Raw genomic sequence first — 21,836 nt, forward strand, 5'->3', positions numbered from 1 at the left:
CCCAGTACATAGACATGAGTAAACATATGTATATAATGCATGCTACATGATGACTGATAAAAGATCATCTGAAAAATCATGCTCAGAACCGGCGCCATATGAGTGCTGCCACCGCACGGATCAACCTCTGGGTGCAACCACACTCGTCTAGTACACCAGAGTAGACAGACATAAATGCCCCCGCCGTCGCGGTACCCTCAGTGACAGACTATCGAGTATAGAGTTGAGCGGCTCTATAATCAGGTATAACAAGGAATAGGCTCAACGTGTATATGCACATGACATATGAGTATAGAAAACGGTAAAACATACATCATGCCATATAATAATGCCAAATAAATGCAACATATAAACATGTATACTCGCTGGCAATCTCAGTCAATGTGTACGTACCTCTAGGCTAGTTCAAGTATAATAGGATCCTAGGTTCCAAGCCTATATTCAAAAGTTCACCGTATCACTACACAAGTTTTATAAGCCTTAACTAAGCTAATAAGTACTCCCAAAACTTAAATAGATTTCCGGACCATACCTTCGTCCGTCGATAGCCCTTTGAAGTCGCTAGTCCCGGATGACTATAACCACACCTTGGTTATTCCAGAACCTCTATTATAACCGATAGGGTCCTCAAGTGTATAACTCACACTATATAACTGAAGAAGGAAACTCGGGAATTCGTAATTCAGAAATGAATCTGAGAAGCCCTATTTATAGGCAAATTTCTCGGACAGGATCGAAACTTCCGATTTTGGGATCGGAGCTTCCGATCCAGCTCATTGCATGCATGTCTGCCACGCCAGGAACGGAACTTCCGATCTACAATCGGAGCTTCCGATCTGCTCTATGATCGACACTTGTCAAAACTCGCGACTGAGTCATCGATCATTTCTGGCAGCTGGGGATAGGAACTTCCGTTCCAGGATCGGAGCTTCCGTTCCGATCGGAGCTTACTATCCAGGATCGGAGCTTACTATCCAGGATCGGAGCTTACTATCTGGGATCGGAACTTACTATCCGGCCCAAAATGAAAAAGCCCAAATTTTACTTCTGAAGTCCAATAACACTCCGAAATTGGTTAAATACCAACCCTTAATCATGTTTAACATATTATTATCTTAAAATGGTTTCTGGGTTACTACAAAACATATGCAAGCCGGCAAGGCTAAACACATCAACAAGCAAATTCCAACGTCGCAAAAATATCAATACAGATACACGGGGCATCTCCCCGGCAAATAAAAGACTCCAATAATAATATATAATAACTGGGAACTCACAACGACTCAATACCCTCCCTTGGCTCCACTGGCAGATGTACCACCAGAGGCAACAGAACCACCTGTATTACCTGCCATGGCAATAACAACAAAACCACAGCAGTCCCGAGGGACAGGGGTCAAACTCCAGTACGAAGATCAAATAAATTACAGCAAAATAAATTATATGTAAAACAACTAATGCAATGCAAGTGAATGGTACCAAGGAACATCGGATATCAAAATCTGGATCCAAAGAACAATAGCTAATATGTGGCCACCTGTGCTAGGGGACAGTTCAAACACTGCACGGCCCTGCATCAGTACGCGTCAAAGGGGACAGTCTGCAGAACTGCGCGGCCCTTACGCTAGCATCAGATTTCTAGACAACTCATTAAAGAGTGGATAACAATCTCAGGAATAAGAGAATAATGGCTCAATATGAATGCAATGCATCATTCATCACAATCATCATATAAAACATATAAACAAGCCAATACCTCAAATAGCAATTAGACATTTTACATATCCTCATAAAGGCTGTAAGATAGCGATCAATCCGTACTTTAATTGCCAAATAATTACCAAAGTAATTTTTACAAACTTGGTGCAATCCTAATTACTTCAAACCTGAGGCAATTATCATTTCCATCAATTCTAACATATATTTCAACTTCCAAACAATTTAAATATTCAATCCTAGGGTCAAAAATATCCAAATTAATATTCTGAAAAATTCCGATAAATTTCCAAAAATTCCAGAATTATTATATATTAATTCTAAGGTATTCCAAGACCCAAACATTCAATAATTCAACACAATAATTCGAAAATCCCTAATATACACATACTGAATTTTCGAAATAAATTCCAGAAAAATAGGAAATTCGATCTATACCTCAAATCGGATCAAATATAGCACCTACAACCAACAAATAATCATATATCAATTATTTGGATTTGAATTCAAACAAAAATTCCCCAATTCAAACCCTAACTCGAAATATACCTCAAGACTTCGAATTAAAGGTCTAAACGACTGGAATAATACTCCTCCTAACCACGGCGGCGATCGACGGCAGCAGGGGCGGCGAACGGCGGAGTCGATCGGAAATTGGGTTTTCAAAAAGTGTAAGAAAAGCTTACAAAATTGGTATCAAAAGAAAGCTCTCGTCGCGATGATTCCGGAACTACACTCGGAATAATTTTTGGAGCAACGACGGAGGAGATATCGCCGGTCAAAGGCAACGAAAATGAAAAGAAAAGAAGAAGGAAGAGGAGAACAGAGTGCACGGCCGAGAGAGAGGATTGTGAGGAGAGAGAAATGATTTTATGCGTGTATGTATATCCATGTGTGTATTTCTTTAATTGAGTCTAAAACTTGACCCGGTTAAATTAATTCCAACTCTTGTGTGCCATAAAAATTTAAATATGTATTTTAATACAGTCTATACACCGGTATTTTTTAATACATATTTTTAACACACAATTTAATTATCTGGCTTAATTATTTTAATTCACCACTTTAAAATAATTATTATCAAATTTAGCCAAATAATAAGGTAATTAGTATCGGGTCCTTACAAAATGGCCCCGCCATTTTTAACAGACTGTATTGTAACTCAGTAATCCGATTAAGACTATTTACATTTAGTTTCCCTAAGGCCTCAGAAGGTAGAGTATGGTTACTCCTTTCTACTTCTTCAATGCGTTCTAGTAAATCATGTTCATGACTTACTAATTTCAACTGTTGCTTCTTCCTCTGTCTGTGAACAGAGTTTTCGAATCTGATTAAGGGATTGTTCCTTATCCAATTCTCTTGGTTTTCCATTTAGTAGAATTCTTATTGAATCCTCCAAGTCTTTTCTTTTGCCATGAACTCTATTCCTTTTTCAAGGCATTTTCATAGTTTTTGGTCCTCCAGAAATTATAGACCAAGAATGAGTTGATCCATTTCTTTTCCTGGAATTCCCCAGATTTGAACTTCCAATTCTCCAATATTTATCACTCCTTGGTAAGTTTCTTTTTCATGTTGTTCCAAATAGTAAATCGAGTTACAAGGGAACAAGTTCCGATGACTTGTAATTTCGAATACTATTTTTACTTCTTTCCATCCTTCTGGAGTTCTAAGTTTTCCTATTATAGAAAACTCTTTTTATTTTGGTGGAATTTCTTGAATAGGAGATTTGTCCCATCTCCTGCTTGTCATGCTGTCTCCTTGGAAAGATAACCTTCGGGGTTCTATTTTAAGGTCTCTGTATAGAACCGGTCTGTCTTGAATTGAATGTCTGTTTCCTGAATTAAAGAAAACTCGATTCTTTCCGGGTATATTGTTTGAGAAACTTTCCCAAAGATCTCTGGAATTTCAATGAACCCATTTCTAATAAATAATTCAGAATGGTGAGTATTAGAAAGAACATAAGAAATTTGATACGTAATAGAATATGGTCTATTACCTTCCTTCATTAGTCTTTTTTCCTTGAAGTTTTGATGCAAAGTCAAGGCTCGACTAAAATCTCTATCAGCTAAATTGTAGGCTATTCTTGGATAAATAACTCCCACAATTTTTCTGCACATAAATTTCCCGAGATAGTTCCTAGAATCGCATCTTGTATATTTTCCATTCTTTTATCGCATACTACGATATCTATGGGTGAATCTATTCCCTCTTTAAAAGTAGTCTTGATCATAATCTGGATTGCTCCAATATGAATCCAAGACATTGTCTTTGCTACTTCTGCTTTTAATTTCTGTAATTCTTCTCGAATTTCTTCAAAGGGAATTAACTTCATTTCAATTTGATTACTGGTTAATTCCATAGGGATCGTCATTTCCCTTCTAGATACCTTATAAATCAAATTATGTCTTTTTTGTCTTAGCCCTAGGTTTCCTAAGACTCTTTCAACTTGTCCTGCCGAAAATCCTTGGTACTTCTGTAATGTTGGATTTTCTCTCATAATCCTTTGGACCATATTATGAGATATCGTGGTTTGGCTAAAGAACCCAGCCAAACTTTCATGTGTTTCATGGCGAAATACTTCCTCTTTACTCTGATTCTGATTCATTCTCAGAAACTTTTCGACTAAACAATATCTCTTCTTCGTATATGCTTTCATCTGAGGGGATATTCTCAAATTGATATACTTGGACTAGATCTTGAAAGAAGACCGCATCATCCATATCTGGTGTTGCTTCAAAGAGTTTAACTCCTTTTTTCTCGTTTTCTGGACAATTTGTAGATATATGTCCTCTTGCTCCACATGTCCAGCAGTTGCAATCCTTGAAACTTTCACTTGCTCTTGTATGAGTTCTTCTGAAAGTTCTTCTTGATGGTGTTCTTCCCCTGCTTTGTGATGAGCCTATTGCTGGGGATGTTCTTGTAGGTCCACTTCTTCTACCTGATCTATAGGATCTGGCCTTTTTTTTGGACCAAAATGTTCTTGGTTTTCAAGAACTTTTCATTCTTTATTATAGAGATTATTTCTGAATTTCTTCCTTTTAAATCTCTGTGATCTGTTTCCAATGATCATTGGAAGATCATTTTCTCTACAAGACAAAGGTGTACGCTTATCTATACCCCTTATTTTCTTATAGTTCTTCTGTAATGCTGCCATATGACACCATTCTGCTAATTTTCCTTTCAAAAAAGAGGCACGTCTTGCCAATGTATCAAGATTGCCTGGAACATATTCTTTAATCAGCATTTCTCTCCAGGGACTTGGCATTTTTGCAAAAAATAGCTGAATAGCTATATTTTCCTCGACTCCCGAATTCCATCTGTATTTAGTGAATAACATAATGTATTCATCAACTAAGCAGATATCATGTAACTCGAGGCTATAAAGATCTTGAGTATATCTTCTCTTTTTCTTTGTATCTTGATTATTGAAATAGTTCACCCCTATGAATTGTGCTTTAAATAGGGTGGCCATTCTTTCTCCAATCTCGCTGAGGGATTCTCCTGCTAAGATTGATTCCTTAGTTTCTGGCATAGTCATCTCCCATGCGATCTTAACAGATCCCATTAAACTCATTTCTAGAAGTTTAATTAATCCTTTTTTATTGAGATCTAATGTCCTTGCTGCTATTCTTATATGTTACGCCCCAAAATTATCTTAATGGACTTTATTTGAGATAATCAAAGATTTTAGAAGTAGAGGGCCGATTCGATTTTGATCAGGGACTAGAATGCAATTTTTGGAATTTTCAGGGAATAAAATGCAAAAATGGGTTTTGTTAGATATTTATAATGGATTTGACTTGGTCTCCTCCATTCTCTCCTCCCCCATCTCGCCTTCTTCCTCCATTGTTGAGAGGAAAGTGAGTTTCAAGCTTTGGAATTCTCCGTTTTTGTCGATCCGTTCGTTGGAATTTATTTCTGAAGGCAGATTAGCGATCACGTCTGCGAGAGCTTCGTTCTATAGTAAGTTTTTCTTCGATCAGCTAGACTTCTATTTTCGGATGTTGTTACAATCGATTGATTTTGGAGTATGTTGATCTTGGTAGAGTTCTGATCGTTTATTCTCTGTCGGTTTTGAAATAGAGCGTCGTTCGGAATTGTTTTGATTTTTGGAAGATTATTTCGAAAATGGAGATTTAGATTTGAAGGATTTGAATTGTTTTGATGATATTGAGATGATTATGAGTTTATTGAATTGATATCTTGCTGTCTGCGTTTCCGGTTTGATCAGTTTTTAGCCGTTATGCCGTCAGTTTGAGTTTTGGTCATCGTTCAATATTTTGATCGTATCGAGTTTTATTGAGCTTTTGGATGTCGATATTGATCCTATTGACTTCTTATGATAGATTGAATTGAAGTCAGCAGAGTTGCGAGGTAGCAGCTTTGGTCAGTTGGAAGATTGAAGTCGGTATAGTATCGTTTTTCTTATTTATCGATTGAAGAAGTTGATTGAGTTTCGAATGAATTTATTTGGATATTGATTATTATCCTTATTATTAATTTTTAGATTTCAGTACCTTCGAAGAGAATAAGGTAAAAGACGACTTAGACTTGAATGGAACGATTAACTCGAATCCGACTTGATTCGAGTGTTCCGAAGAAATCACATACTTGCTTGATTGAATGTTTATTTGAATGCATGAGATTATATATGCATTTATATTGACGAAATCATGTTTGAATGATTATTTGAATTGATGAATGAAAGCATGATGGAATACTTATATGAACTGATGATTGAAATGATATTAGAATGCATGAGATGACATATGCATTCATATTGAGCCTTGATTCATTTCTCTGTCGGTTTTGAAATAGAGCGTCGTTCGGAATTGTTTTGATTTTTGGAAGATTATTTCGAAAATGGAGATTTAGATTTGAAGGATTTGAATTGTTTTGATGATATTGAGATGATTATGAGTTTATTGAATTGATATCTTGCTGTCTGCGTTTCCGGTTTGATCAGTTTTTAGCCGTTATGCCGTCAGTTTGAGTTTTGGTCATCGTTCAATATTTTGATCGTATCGAGTTTTATTGAGCTTTTGGATGTCGATATTGATCCTATTGACTTCTTATGATAGATTGAATTGAAGTCAGCAGAGTTGCGAGGTAGAAGCTTTGGTTAGTTGGAAGATTGAAGTCGGTATAGTATCGTTTTTCTTATTTATCGATTGAAGAAGTTGATTGAGTTTCGAATGAATTTATTTGGATATTGATTATTATCCTTATTATTAATTTTTAGATTTCAGTACCTTCGAAGAGAATAAGGTAAAAGACGACTTAGACTTGAATGGAACGATTAACTCGAATCCGACTTGATTCGAGTGTTCCGAAGAAATCACATACTTGCTTGATTGAATGTTTATTTGAATGCATGAGATTATATATGCATTTATATTGACAAAATCATGTTTGAATGATTATTTGAATTGATGAATGAAAGCATGATGGAATACTTATATGAACTGATGATTGAAATGATATTAGAATGCATGAGATGACATATGCATTCATATTGAGCCTTGATTCATTTCAATTTGATTAGATGATCTAGAGATTGTAGTTGAGTGACTTGGTTGGAGATTTTATCCCTTTTCAAATAAACTCTCTATAATGCTCTGGAGTCTAGAGGATTAAAATATGCCTCGTCCACCTCGAGAGGGGAGTTCGGTGTGATTGTTGGATATTTTAATCTCGGGATCCCAAACCGAAGAAAGAAAGAAAGAAGAATTTCATTTGATTATCTGAGTCTGATAATCCAGAAGTTTTAAAGACATGCATATCATTTTAATTCAGTACTTGAATGAATTACTTGAATTGATCTTGATGTGATAGATAATTGGGCGTTCATACATGTCTTGACGTGATTTATATCTGAAGTTGATATATAAGATGGATTTGTTGTGTATCATGATTGATATGTTTGATTGATATGCATGATAATCTCTTTTACTGGGAATATCAATTCTCACCGGATTATCCGGCTGTTGTCTTTGTTTGTATGTGTACTTGGCAACAGGTGGGGCAGGACCGAGTCAGAGATCGCATGGCTAGGTGGACGAGTTGATAGAGTGAGGTCTTGTGGTTTTAAAAGTCGAATATGTAATCGAACGTAGATTTTATTCGAACTCGTTTTGTATCAGTTATGGAACTAAGATTGATGCATGTTCCAATAGTTTGAGTTTGTATGACTCTATAACTACCTTGTATTGATTATGAATGTAGAATGGATTTAGTTTTGGAAGTTTTAAAATTGATTAGAGTTGAGAAAACTTTGTTTTCTTTTCTGCAGAATTGTGCCTCTCGATCGGTTGAATCTTACCGATCGAGCGAGCACCTCCTGAGCTGAGGCAGAAAGTTTAAAGTTTTTGTGCCGCTCGATCGGTAAGTTTTGACCGATCGAGCGGCGAGCTTTTGTAAGTCTCGGCAAAGACTGGATTATTTATGGCCCGCTCGATCGGTAAAGTTCTACCGATCGAGCGAGCATCCTTTAAAAAAAATTGCTTCTAATCTTGGATCTTGTATGCTTTATTATTGTTTATCCCGAGATTAGATGTTTAGAATCGAGGTCTCACATTAAGTGGTATCAGAGAGATAAGATTCTTGGACTGAACTAGAGTGAGCGGGTAGATCGAGTCCGCTTGAATTGGCTTCTCGCATGTGTTTGAGTTATTTAATTGATTTATTAAATTCAATGCGAGCATGCTTTATGATTGAGAATTATTTGAATTACTTGGATATGTGATTTAAATTTTAAATCATGAATTAATTGAGATACGAACTGTTTCGAGTTACTGGTTGCATTGAATACTCTAGAGATCGAATGAGTATGTCGAGCTGAGGTTGTTGGACACCGGATAGATGTATTGAGATGTTATCTGAGTATCGTTGAGCGAGTGATGGAATACTCCGTTAAGAATTCTCGATTCTAAGAATTCTTGATTATTATGTAGATTGACTGATGTTACAGAATAGTATGAACGAACTCTCGAAGCTTTACAGTTGATGTTTTGAATTGTAACCTGAACTGGTTGATGTGCCAGTGGTTATTGAACGACTGAAGTTGTTCAGAATGAACTTCTAGTTTGGTCCCGATTGTCAGAACGAGTTCGACACTGAATGGAGATCCGAATTTTATCTTCAGGAAGTTCGTGAAGAGAATTTTTCTCAGAATCATTTCCGAATTGAGGTACGCCCGTTTTGAACTTTTGACAGGCCGTTTGTTTTGATGAATACTCCTGTATTGTTGAAGAATTTTCTGTTGACCGAATCTCTCAGAAGTATTAGTTGAAATTAGGAATTCTTATTGATGAATTTCTTGCTTTCTGGATATGAGAATTGAACTGATCGTTCAGAGCCTTCTACAATCTTTTCAAAATTGTATGCCGATCAGTTGTAGACTAATCTCGATGTTCGAAATTCTGATTGAACCGAATGAATTTCTTTGATCTTATTATCTGTTGATGAAATTTCTGATTATCCGTTCTTCTGTATTCTGAGTTTTAGTACTGATGATCTTGCAGTACTTGGTTTTCTTCTTATTGAGAATTCCAATTTGAATCTTTTTAACTGAAGGGTGAATGCAGCAACTGATGTTTAGAACCGAAGAATTTGTTCTTATTTTATCTACTGTCTGATTTTGATTGACCGATAGATAGGATCCGTTACAGTTATATGTACAGAATGATTATGATGAAGAGGAGAGAATTGATATCTTGTCAAAGGTTGTCAGATGTCATGAATTGCCGAAGTCTGTCAGTCTAGACAGAGATTCTTGAGGTAATTGTTCTTTCGGCATAGAATTCGAAGAGAATTTTGTTGTTGATTTCATCTATTTTCGATTCAATACCCTCAGAACGACGTACAGCCAGATCAGATGAGTCGAACTTTAGAAGAATTGCATTGAGTAGTAGTGCTCGACTTAGCACTAGTTGACAGAATTCTTGTTGTTTGTGGAAATTTCGTGCAACGACAAAGTTTGACGAGTTATTGGAGACACATTATAGAAGTTGTATGAGGAGAAATGAAGATCTCCTTCCTTTTGAGATGAACTTTCTGTGTCTCTTGAGTTAGAATGAAAGATGATTCGAATTGTGTCTGAGTTTAGAAGAATTTTCTGACGACGATGAGTTGACTTTTGGTAGATGGACGGAGTGTTGATGAAATAATCAACTAGAGTTTCTGACATTCTCTGATTGATTGAGATGTCGAACTGTTTGAGACGAACGATTCAGAGTTAGATTGAAGGCAGATTCTGGACTTAGTTCCGAGATGTAAATTCTTATTGCAGTCCTTTGATTCATGCCTCGACCTTGTGATAGAATCATGTTTGATTTCGAGGACGAAATCGATTCTTAGAGGGGGAGAATTGTAACGCCCCAAAATTATCTTAATGGAATTTATTTGAGATAATCAGAGATTTTAGAAGTCGAGGGCCGATTCGATTTTGATCAGGGACTAGAATGCAATTTTTGGAATTTTTAAGGACTAAAATGCAAAAATGGGTTTTGTTAGATATTTATAAGGGATTTGACTTGGTCTCCTCCATTCTCTCCTCCCCCATCTCGCCTTTTTCCTCCATTGTTGAGAGGAAAGTGAGTTTCAAGCTTTGGAATTCTCCGTTTTTGTCGATCCGTCCGTTGGAATTTATTTCTGAAGGCAGATTAGCGATCACGTCTGCGAGAGCTTCATTCTATAGTAAGTTTTTCTTCGATCAGCTAGACTTCTATTTTCGGATGTTGTTAGAATCGATTGATTTTGGAGTATGTTGATCTTGGCAGAGTTCTGATCGTTTATTCTCTGTCGGTTTTGAAATAGAGCGTCGTTCAGAATTGTTTTGATTTTTGGAAGATTATTTCAAAAATGGAGATTTTAGATTTGAAGGATTTGAATTGTTTTGATGATATTGAGATGATTATGAGTTTATTGAATTGATATATTGCTGTCTGCATTTCCGGTTTGATCAGTTTTTAGCCGTTATGCCGTCAGTTTGAGTTTTGGTCATCGTTCAATATTTTGATCGTATCGAGTTTGATTGAGCTTTTGGATGTCGATATTGATCCTATTGACTTCTTATGATAGATTGAATTGAAGTCAGCAGAGTTGCGAGGTAGCAGCTTTGGTCAGTTGGAAGATTGAAGTCGGTATAGTATCGTTTTTCTTATTTATCGATTGAAGAAGTTGATTGAGTTTCAAATGAATTTGTTTGGATATTGATTATTATCCTTATTATTGATTTTCAGATTTCAGTACCTTCGAAGAGAATAAGGTAAAAGACGACTTAGACTTGAATGGAACGATTAACTCGAATCCGATTTGATTCGAGTGTTCCGAAAAAATCACATACTTGCTTGATTGAATGTTTATTTGAATGCATGAGATTATATATGCATTTATATTGACGAAATCATGTTTGAATGATTATTTGAATTGATGAATGAAAGCATGATGGAATGCTTATATGAACTGATGATTGAAATGATATTAGAATGCATGAGATGACATATGCATTCATATTGAGCCTTGATTCATTTCAATTTGATTAGACGATCTAGAGATTGTAGTTGAGTGACTTGGTTGGAGATTTTATACCTTGTCAAATAAACTCTCTATAATGCTCTGGAGTCTAGAGGATTAAAATATGCCTCGTCCACCTCAAGAGGGAAGTTCGATGTGATTGTTGGATATTTTAACCTCGGGATCCCAAATCGAAGAAAGAAAGAAAGAAGAATTCCATTTGATTATCTTAGTCTGATAATCCAGAAGTTTTAAAGACATGCATATCATTTTAATTCAGTACTTGAATGAATTACTTGAATTGATCTTGATGTGATAGATAATTGGAAGTTCATACATGTCTTGACGTGATTTATATCTGAAGTTGATATATAAGATGGATTTGTTGTGTATCATGATTGATATGTTTGATTGATATGCATGATAGTCTCTTTTACTGGGAATATCAATTCTCACCGGATTATCCGGCTATTGTCTTTGTTTGTATGTGTACTTGGCAACAGGTGTGGCAGGACCGAGTCAGAGATCGCATGGCTAGGTGGATGAGTTGATAGAGTGAGGCCTTGTTGTTTTAGAAGTCGAATATGTAATCGAACATAGATTTTATTCGAACTCGTTTTGTATCAGTTATGGAACTAAGATTGATGCATGTTCTAATAGTTTGAGTTTGTATGACTCTATAACTACCTTGTATTGATTATGAATGTAGAATGGATTTAGTTTTGGAAGTTTTAGAATTGATTAGAGTTGAGAAAACTTTGTTTTCTTTTCTGCAGAATTGTGCCGCTCGATCGGTTGAATCTTACCGATCGAGCGAGTACCTCCTGAGCTGAGGCAGAAAGTTTAAAGTTTTTGTGCCGCTCGATCGGTAAGTTTTGACCGATCGAGCGGCGAGCTTTTGTAAGTCTCGGCAGAGACTGGATTATTTATGGCCCGCTCGATCGGTAAAGTTCTACCGATCGAGCGAGCATCCTTTTAAAAAAAAAAAATTGCTTCTAATCTTGGATCTTGTATGCTTTATTATTGTTTATCTCGAGATTAGATGTTTAGAATCGAGGTCTCACATCATAGCTGACGTTTAATCATCTATAAGATCTTCTCTGTTTTTGAAGTCCAAAACATCAAGGTTTAACATAACCCCATAAGGATGTATTGGATCTAAAACAGTTTTTCCGTAAGGAGTTTGATGGAGAGGGATTTTACTCCTTCTTGATCTGGTTCCTGCTGGATGTGAATTTTCTCCAACCTGGAACTCACTATGTGGTTCTTCTGTTTTAACCACATATCTTGGGTGATTTCCTATGGGTTGTTCACCCTCAGGGAAATTCATTTTTAGATCTACTACTTTGAGATTCGCAAAAAAATCCGCAAGATCTTGTAGATTCTCGAGATTTAATCTTTCTAAAGTAGTCATCAGATAGTGTTTTCTCTGATACTGTTTTTATAAGATTAATCATCATTTCATCATTGGTTAACGGTTTTTGGACCATTTTGGTTTTACCTTTATGATGTAACAAAGGTTCGGTACCAAATGAGAGTGGTAACCTTCCTCCTGTATTTCCTTTTCTAGAACCCGAAGTGTGTTCTAGATTTATGATTTTATTTTGAAGATCCTTTAGGTTTTCAAGAATTTCTTCTTGTTTCTTAAGGATTTCTTCAATTTTTCGAGGTATTTCATACAGCTGATTGCTGTAATATTGTACCGTCTTTTGAATTTCTCTAAGATCTCCGGAGAGTTTAGAGAAATCTGGGGTAATCTCTAAAAATTAAGAGTTAGAAATCATTTTTTCTTTATCTCTTCAAAATTAAAAGCATTAATCACAACATGTTGTAAGTAATCTATTGTGAATAGATTAACTTGTTTATAGGATTTCATATGAATAAAATCCTCTTGATTCAAACCTTCGTTTGAAGTCATCTTAAAAAAAAATCTTCTCCTCAACAAAGAAAAGCATGAATTAACGAATAATATTATGTCTGAATAATTAACCTAAGGCTCTGATATCATTTTTACGGATAATTCTTTGTACCATGAATAAGCACAAAATCTTCAGATTTTAACATAAAGTCTTTAGATTTTTAGCATAAAAAAACATAAATCCAGTACAAGAATTAAACAATTAAATATTCAAGTTTTGGGGTCCTAGGAAGTTATTGCAAAGAATCTTATGGGTAGGAAGATAGGACAAAATCAAGTTTGGGTTTGAAGATTTATCACCAATTTGCTCTTTTAAATTTACCATTTATTTCTTTTCCGTTTTCGTTAGAAAGCATATTGTATAAGTACACAACTCGTGCACCAAAATATGAGTATTCTGTAAAATCTTGAGTTAATTTTCTTTTATATTTATTATTATTTTTTTTTAATAGGGATGCACTATAATATTTAGTCCTGAAAATGGACCACTCTTTAATGTTGAATCTTCCATCAGTACCGCATAACAGTATTTATAAATGTTCTGCACATGGACAAATGAATCACAATGTATTACTTAACAGTTTACAGTATTTATTTATTTTCATATAATACTATATCTTGATCCGTATATTTATAATTCATGATGATATGAGTAAGTCAAATGTAAGATAGACTTACAAATTTATATTCGTTAGAACTCGTCTCACAAAATTGATTCGTGATACCATATCACGAGAGTTTTGTAACAATTTATTTTAATAAATTAAAAAGTTAATTTTTTTCGTTATAAATTATTAACTGTTGGCAGGAACACTAGTCATTGAAGAAGAAGATGAAGACAATTGTGAAATAGAAGTGTCCGTCTAAATCCTAAATAATTTTAAAATAAAGTCACGTTTCCTAGTTTGTATAGTCCCTGCAAATTCTTAATCGCCAATGACGTTACATTGAAATATCTGACCTATTGTTAAGAAATGATTTGACCTAACTCACCTCAAAAGTAGTTCAAGAGGTGAGGATTGTCATTATTTATATAAAGGGCTCTCGGGTTATTTAGTCAACCGAAATGGGACACAAACTAAGACACCAACATACCCCTCTCACGCCCAGGATGGAGCGTGGAGATATTAACGGGTGGCCAACTATGAGACGGGTGATGCCAACTATGGGTCGTCCAACACATAACGGTAGAACCCGGACTCTGATATCATGTTAGAAATTGACTTAGATCTAACTCACCTCAAAAGCTAGCTCAAGAGGGGAGATTTGCTTGTTTATATAAAGGGTTCCCAGGTTATTTAGTCAACCGATGTGGGACAGAAACTAAAACACTAACACCTATAACGGTGATAATTATAATATACATCCAGAAAAATCTTTTTGATTAATTTTGCCAATAGATCCAAACTAACATTATATAAAATTTTAGAGGCAAATGTGCTATGTAGGGGTAAAAACGAGTCAAGCTACTCATGAGCAAGTCGTGAACAGCTCGGTCAAAACTCGACTCGAGTTCGAGTAGCTCGAACATAAATCGAGCTCGAGTTCAAGTATTAAATATGTGTGTTCAAGTAGCTCAAGCTAGTCGATAATACATAATATATAATTTTTTTTCAATTTATTTATTTATTATATATATATTTATTTATTTTTCGAGCTCGAGCTCGAGTAACTCGAAATATGCACGAGTCGAGTTCGAGTATGAAATTAGTTACTCGATCGAGCTCGAATAGATAAATACAAGTCGAGCTCGAGTAGTATGATACTCGACTCGACTTGATTGCACCCTAGTACTATGGGACGGGCCAATTAATGATCTATATGCTGAATGAAGAACAATATTTTTAGCAAACATCTAATATTTTTTTTCCACTTAGATTAATAAAAAAATCCGTTGGAAAAACAGAACATATATCTAGTTTTTTTATTTTTATTTTTTGGGTTAATATGGTGAAAAAAAGCTCAAAATAATAATATTAAGTGTAGAAATCACGACTTTGGGAACAAAACGTTTTGAATCTCCCTGCTGTAACTCTGGTTAGTGGTGTGGTAACCACCGTCCACCACAAGATTCACCCCGCTCACAAACTTAGACTCGTCGCTGCTCAGGTACAGCGCCGCCTCCGCCACGTCCTGCTCCGTCGGCACCGCCCCTTTCAAGTTGGCGGAGGCGCAGATAATACTCTCCACCACCTCCCTGTCCACCCCCATTTTCCTCGTCAGCAGCGGCGTCGCCACCGCGCAAGGCGATATGCTGTTCACTCTGATCCCGTGCTTCCCCAGCTCCACGCAGAGGTTCTTCATCATCCCCACCACCGCATGCTTCGACATCGTGTAAGAGTGCGGCGACTCGCCGGAGACCACCGAAGCAAGGCTCGCCGTGAACAGTATCACCCCCTTCCTCGCCGGGATCATCACCCTGGCGGCGTGTTTGGATCCCAAGAACGCCCCGTACACGTTCACCTCGAAAACCCTCTTGAAGTTATCGTTTCCCGCGTCGGCGATGGCGAAATCCAGGTCCCCGGGGATCCCGGCGTTGTTGAACATGATGTCGAGCTGGCCGTGCTTGGAGACGGCGAGATCGACGGCGTTCCTCACGTCTTCGTCGCTGGTTACGTCGCAATGGACGTACGAGATTTGTTCCGGGAGATTGACTTCTTCGCAAATGGACCGTCCCCTGTCGTCTTGCACGTCGGCGATGATGACTTTGGCACCGTGGACGGCGAAAAGCCTGGCCGTGGCCTCGCCGAAGCCGCTTGCGCCGCCGGTGATAATGGCGACTTTGCCTTCTAATCTGCACGCGTGGAAATAGTTAAAGAGATCTTAGGACAAACATTGCATTTGAGGATTTGATCAATGGAGGATTGAATAGTTTTACCTTGATCTTGACATGAGATATTTGCCTTCAGCTTTGATGAAACCATTCATTTTTCTTTTATGTTTTTGGATATCATTTGGTGAAGTTGTGTAGTAGAATTTATAGAGTAATCACTAATCAGACCAAGTCATATGATTATTATTATTATTTTTTTAAAAAAAATAAAATTAATATATTAGATACGGTTAGGTTGGAACTTGGAACGACGAGATGATAAAAAATGACAGTACAGTAGATAAATGATAAATCTATATGTATGAAGTCTATGGACAATATAATGATTTACGACTCTCTTATACAATTATGTGCTTCATATCTTATTTAGTAGTGTTTGCCACCTCTAAAAATAAATGAATATAAAGATTTTTTTCATTAATTTGTGAAAAGAATCTCCATAATAACTTATTTTTAGAGGTTGCAAACACTACCTTACATAGGTAATTAATTTTTATTTCTCCATAAGTTTGAAGTTTGATTGTCCATTTTAGAAAATTATGTTGTGTTATATATCGATTTTTAGTCTTGTTGTTTTAAAATCACACCTCTATACAATTTCTCTTTTTTTTAAAAAATAAAAATAAAAATAAATAAATAATAAAACCTTCCATTATATTAAAGTACAATATCCTTAGCTACACTGTTTTGAAATGAATAAGAAATATCTATATTAATCCATTGTAGGTTTGAATGAGATAACATAGCTTTACAAATAGAGCCGGGTTAGGCCAACCGGGTCGCCCCCGCCACACAATTTAAGTGGATTGGGTTAAAAAATTTTCAATCCAACTAAAGATTGGCCTATGTGGGCTGACCCGCTAAGGCCCATGACCCGCGAGGGTTAGCCCGCGAGCTTATAGAATTATTATTTTTTTTTTTACTTTTATTGTGATATATATTTTTTTAATGAAAGTTGTGAATTTTTTTTGTATTAATTATTTTATATAAAATTTACACATATAAAATCAATAATTAAACATTTTATTAATATGTTTCTATTAATATTTAATGATTTTTATTTATTTTGATTTGTAGTTAGCCAACCGCCTAACCCGCAACCCACCTTGGATTGGGTGTGGTTGAATAATTCCAGCCCGTCGGGATAGTGGGTCGGCCCGTCAAACGGTGGATTTTTGGTGGGCGGCCCGCCTTGCAATAAGTTGACCCGTATGACAACTTTATTTACGGGTCAAAAGATAAGTTACTCCATTCGTCGACCGTGGCATATGTTGAAGTGATATAAACAATAAAATTTTAGAGTATCTTTTATAGCCTCCGCGAGTCCGCGACTACACCATATGCCACACCTATATACAATTTCTTGATGAGTTAGATCGATTTATTCTTAAAGTGCGATCAATATATATTGATTGATTTATAAAGTCTTTTTGATACAAACATCGGAACACGGGGTCGAGCCGTCAGTTTTAATTTGAATTCACTTGGGTATTGTTTTGGAATACCTCTAGGAATCATTTTTAAGCTTTTCTTTCACAAATTTTGCTTTAGTTATATATTTTAAGATGAAGTAAATAATTTGCTGATTGGAAGAAAAAATATTTCCTAGATATATAATTATGTGTATGTTAATACAATTTTAAAACCAACATTGTACGCATCAATTTTGGGTCTTATTGTTTAAGATTGAAATATCTTTGCTTCAGATATACTTTAGTATTTTGTTGCAAAACGATAAGTGAATCAGACTACTCATACTTTAATTAGGAAGGCTGTTATTATGACTGGTCTAGTGGGAGGAGTGTCTCCTTCTCCTACTTTGATTTATGAAGCTGTAATTCCAGACTTGGTTTTATAAATTTTAAACATTTTTAGTAAAATAAAAATACAAAAATCGGCTGACCTTTAATGACAAGAATCCATGTTACTTTTTCTTTCACTACCATGGAAAACATTATGTCAATAATTTATCGCGTTGCATCTTACTTCAATGATCACTAAATAATATTTGTGTATGGATTAAACCTATTCCGATAATATTTATCACATAAAAAACTGATATGAAATCGTTTGATCATGAGTCAATTTCTGAGATTAATATTTGAATTATGAAAAAATATTATTTTTCATGTTGAAAATATTATTTTCCACTACAAATTAATATAGATTGAGTCCATTCGAATATAAAAATGTGAGACTGTCTAACAAGAAAACTATTAGGATAATCAAATTAAATTCAAGTCCGGTTAGTGAATTATTCTATTTTATTCGGGAATTTATTCTTTAAGCTAGTTGAGTCTAGCCCGCCTTCTAGCTACATTTTACTTTCTATTTTTAAAAAATACGACTTTCATGTTTTCCACAATTTATTTAGCAAATATGACAGTAGGGACTTAAATAAAGCGTTGAAAAATTAGAAAACTATTTTATTAATTAATTGATGACAACGATTCATTAATTTGTTCATTTTTATAATTATAACAAAAATTAATATTTTTTTTATAGATAATCTAAATAAGATATCAGTTTCACGAAACTGGCTCGTGATACCAACTCACTGGATTTTTTTTGTGTTTTATTAAATTCAATCTCTAACTCGAACTTAATCACGATCAAAAACATTATTTCACATTTGACCCCTTTCTTCCACATTAAGCATTTTGCCTTCATCAAAAAGCATTGAGAAACTAATTTTCAGGCATTTATCTCCATCCTCATAGAAACTGATCCAACATATTTCTAAAACAACGTGATCCAATATTTTTTTTTTATCATAACATAATATAATACATGGTATCCTTATTTATAATAAATTTCGGATCAAATGATATACAAGAAGTCATAAGATATATCGACTTAGTTCGAGCTAGCTTACAACTTCGATAAAAAAAACAAGAAAAAAAAAAATATATATATATATAGAGTTTTGCTATTCTGCCCACCCATCATGTCCACATAATGTGCCCATCATGAGGTGACACTCAACTATTGGACGCACAATTAATCACATCCAATAGTTGAGTGACACCTCATGGTGGCCGGGCACATTAGGTGGGCACGGTGAGTGGGCAGAATAGCAAAATTGTATATATATAAAATCGAAGATTTTGGAACTTGCGCTCAACTTAGCTCGTTCACCCTTTTTACATTGGGCTAATATTTTGCATTAAGAAATAAAAATCTAGCTAGACATATATATATTTTTTAAATTTTTTTCAAGAATTCATGAAGTTTTTAAAGTCAAAAGAATTAAAACCTGGCATTTAATAAAACGCTCCAATTCAACTACCCAATCGGGTGGCAGATTCATATCTCAACACCACATTTAATTTAAGTAGGCAAGTAGCATTAGCCCCCCATGTGTTTTTTGCATGGACGCACACAGCTTGCATCTGCACTCAATTAAATCAAAACAGAGTGCACCACTAGTGCTATGTAATATTTCCAATTACATATTATATATATATATATATATATATATTAATTCAATCATCAAGATAAGGTGTATTAATTGTCTTTGAGGTCCATTGACTTATAATTTTAATGTTTTAATCTGTTTTTGATTGAAGAAATAAATATGCATAGATGGGATGAATGTAGTTAGAAGGTGTAACTAGTTTTTTTTGTTGATTTTCATTAGATATTGTCGATTTTTTCAGTAAATTATTATCAATTGCTAAATTTTTATAATATTAGTAATTAATTTAGAATTTTAAAACTAAAAATAGTTGTACTTCAATTCATGGATCCATGAATATAGAAAAGCTACCAGGAAAGAAACAAGAAATATTGTCAATTTTATTTTATTTTCACTCGCATTTTATTTTAGTATTTTCAAATAAAGTGATGTTATAACTACCTTTTTTTTATAAAAAAAAATGATTTTTTCGTCAATTAACTTGTCTAATTTTGGGTGTCGATAAGTTTGATTTTGATACACTAAATTTTAATTTTTCAAAGCTTGTATGACTTTCGAAAATTCAGCAATTTACGATGTCAATTTAGAATTTTCAGTAGTAAAAAATCAAAATTTAGCATCTGAATTAAATCTTTCCATCAACACCTTTGAGGATATGAAGGGCTGAATTAGTAACCACAATTCCCCCATCTATAAACAAATTATGGCCACTCACATATTTGGACTCATCACTTGCAAGAAACAGCGCCCCATTCGCAATATCATCCACCTTAAGCACACATCCTTTAAGATTCGCCGCCGCAACCATAACCCGCTCCACCCCTTCATCGTCCAAGTTCAAAACTTTGTTCGACAAAGGCGTAGCCAGCCCGTAAGGTGACATACAATTCACCCTAATCCCAAACGCCCCCAACTCCACTGCCAAGTTCTTGGTGAGCCCCACCACTGCATGTTTTGAGCTTGTGTACGCGTGCGAGGCGATGCCTCCAATCCCCGCGCACACGCTCGACATGGAGATGATGCTGCCACGCCGTGCTGGGACCATGACGCGAGCCGCGTGCTTCATGCTGAGGAAAACACCTGTGGTGTTGATGCTCAGGATGCGTTCGAACTCGGCTTTCTCGTTGTCGGTGATTCGGGACTTGGGTGGGTCGCAAACTCCAGCGCTGTTGAACATAATGTCGAGCTTTCCGTAGTTTGAGATGGCGGTGTCGACGGCAGTTCTAAGGTGGTCTTCGTTGGTTACGTCGCAGTGGATGTAGGTTGAGTTCGAAAGATCTATGGATTTGACGACAGACTGGCCTAGTTCGTCTTGGATATCGGCCACGATGACTTTTGCACCGTGTTTGGAGAAGAGCTTGGCCGTGCATTCGCCGATGCCGCTCGCTCCGCCGGTTATCAAGGCTACTTTTCCTTCCAGCCTATGTCAAATCACATGGCAACAGATGAATTATATATATATATATTGCATGCATGGATTGACTTAAGAAACTTCGTGCATCAACTAGGAAAAACGTAAGGGACACATACAATAAATAATCTAACTATGTTTACCTCCTTGCGATTCCAGGAAGAACCGTTGCCATGTCTGTGGGATCGGAAAAGAGAGTGGAGAAATTGAACGGTAGTCCAAGAAATTACGCAAAACTAATTATGACATGTATATTGAGATGTCTAATATATATATTGCTAATTAAATCTAGGGCAACTTGTAGATAACTTCCTAAATCAAACATAACTTTCAATTTACTCCCTATATTTGTCTTTCCGAAAATGCCCTTGTCGTTATTTTAATCATTATTATTTCTTGAATTATTACATGTGGAATCAGATTCAAAATCTGATTCACTTGATTCATCAAGATAATAAATATTTTCATCGTCGGATGAAAATTCAATTGTTTCTACGGGATAGAATCCAATAGTATATATTTCTTCAAGAAGTTTAATTTTATTTTTCTTTTCGTTTCGTTTTGGACATTCATTCGCATAATGTCCTTCTTCGTTGCACAACCAACATGTGCAATTCTTTCCTTTACCCTTTGGGCAAGGTGGTTTTTTGTTATCAAACTTTTTATAAAATTTTCTTTTATAAGGTTTTCTGAAGAAATTCTTTTTAAATTTCTTTTTCTTATAGGGAATAAATTTCTTATTAAAAGATTTATAAGGTTTATTAAATTTATTCTGTTTCTGTCGTTTTAAATATTTGTGTGACATGTTTGTTTTGCAACCGTATTCTTTTACTGTGAATTCCATTTTGTCACAACAAAGTTTATTGTTTTGTTTGTAGGATTTAGAGATTCTTTTATTTAGTGTTACTTCATAACATTTCTTTGTTATTATGTCTTTGATGAATTTAATAGCTCCTCCTAAAGTTTTAGCATAAGGACTAGTTAAGAATTCATTTTTACTGTGTATAGGTATATTAGGTATCTT

At 35.4% G+C, this 21,836-nt stretch overlaps 2 protein-coding genes and 1 long non-coding RNA gene across 3 annotated transcripts; all 3 read right to left on the bottom strand.

Moving 5' to 3' along the window:
* Positions 1–1,490: 1,490 nt before the first annotated feature.
* Positions 1,491–2,597, bottom strand: LOC140893173 (uncharacterized). The gene is made up of 3 exons (XR_012153051.1): positions 2,266–2,597; positions 2,155–2,178; positions 1,491–1,886 (listed from the first exon to the last, which is right to left on the bottom strand). It is a non-coding gene; the product is annotated as an uncharacterized lncRNA (long non-coding RNA).
* Positions 2,598–15,002: 12,405 nt separating this feature from the next.
* Positions 15,003–16,153, bottom strand: LOC140892022 (secoisolariciresinol dehydrogenase-like). Its single transcript, XM_073300749.1, has 2 exons — positions 16,029–16,153; positions 15,003–15,944 (listed from the first exon to the last, which is right to left on the bottom strand). The coding sequence occupies exons 1-2, from the start codon at positions 16,076–16,078 to the stop codon at positions 15,140–15,142; spliced, it is 855 nt and encodes a 284-aa protein (XP_073156850.1). The 5' UTR covers positions 16,079–16,153; the 3' UTR covers positions 15,003–15,139.
* Positions 16,154–20,026: 3,873 nt separating this feature from the next.
* LOC140888138 (secoisolariciresinol dehydrogenase-like) lies at positions 20,027–21,029 on the bottom strand. The gene is made up of 2 exons (XM_073295824.1): positions 20,956–21,029; positions 20,027–20,822 (listed from the first exon to the last, which is right to left on the bottom strand). Exons 1-2 carry the CDS (start codon positions 20,985–20,987, stop codon positions 20,027–20,029), a joined length of 828 nt encoding a protein of 275 aa, XP_073151925.1. The 5' UTR covers positions 20,988–21,029.
* Between the last annotated feature and the right edge of the window lie 807 nt (positions 21,030–21,836).

The sequence above is a fragment of the Henckelia pumila genome, chromosome 3, assembly GCF_033568475.1.
Source record: "Henckelia pumila isolate YLH828 chromosome 3, ASM3356847v2, whole genome shotgun sequence".
Classification (NCBI taxonomy): domain Eukaryota; kingdom Viridiplantae; phylum Streptophyta; class Magnoliopsida; order Lamiales; family Gesneriaceae; genus Henckelia; species Henckelia pumila.

Bases quoted from the DNA above. Each gene is read 5' to 3' on its own strand.
- LOC140888138 (XM_073295824.1), bottom strand. From the start codon at position 20,987: ATGGCAACGGTTCTTCCTGGAATCGCAAGGAG. The intron at 20,823-20,955 runs GTAAACATAGTT...GATTTGACATAG, and splicing joins CTTCCTGGAATCGCAAGGAG to GCTGGAAGGAAAAGTAGCCT.
- LOC140892022 (XM_073300749.1), bottom strand. From the start codon at position 16,078: ATGAATGGTTTCATCAAAGCTGAAGGCAAATATCTCATGTCAAGATCA. The intron at 15,945-16,028 runs GTAAAACTATTC...CCACGCGTGCAG, and splicing joins TATCTCATGTCAAGATCAAG to ATTAGAAGGCAAAGTCGCCA.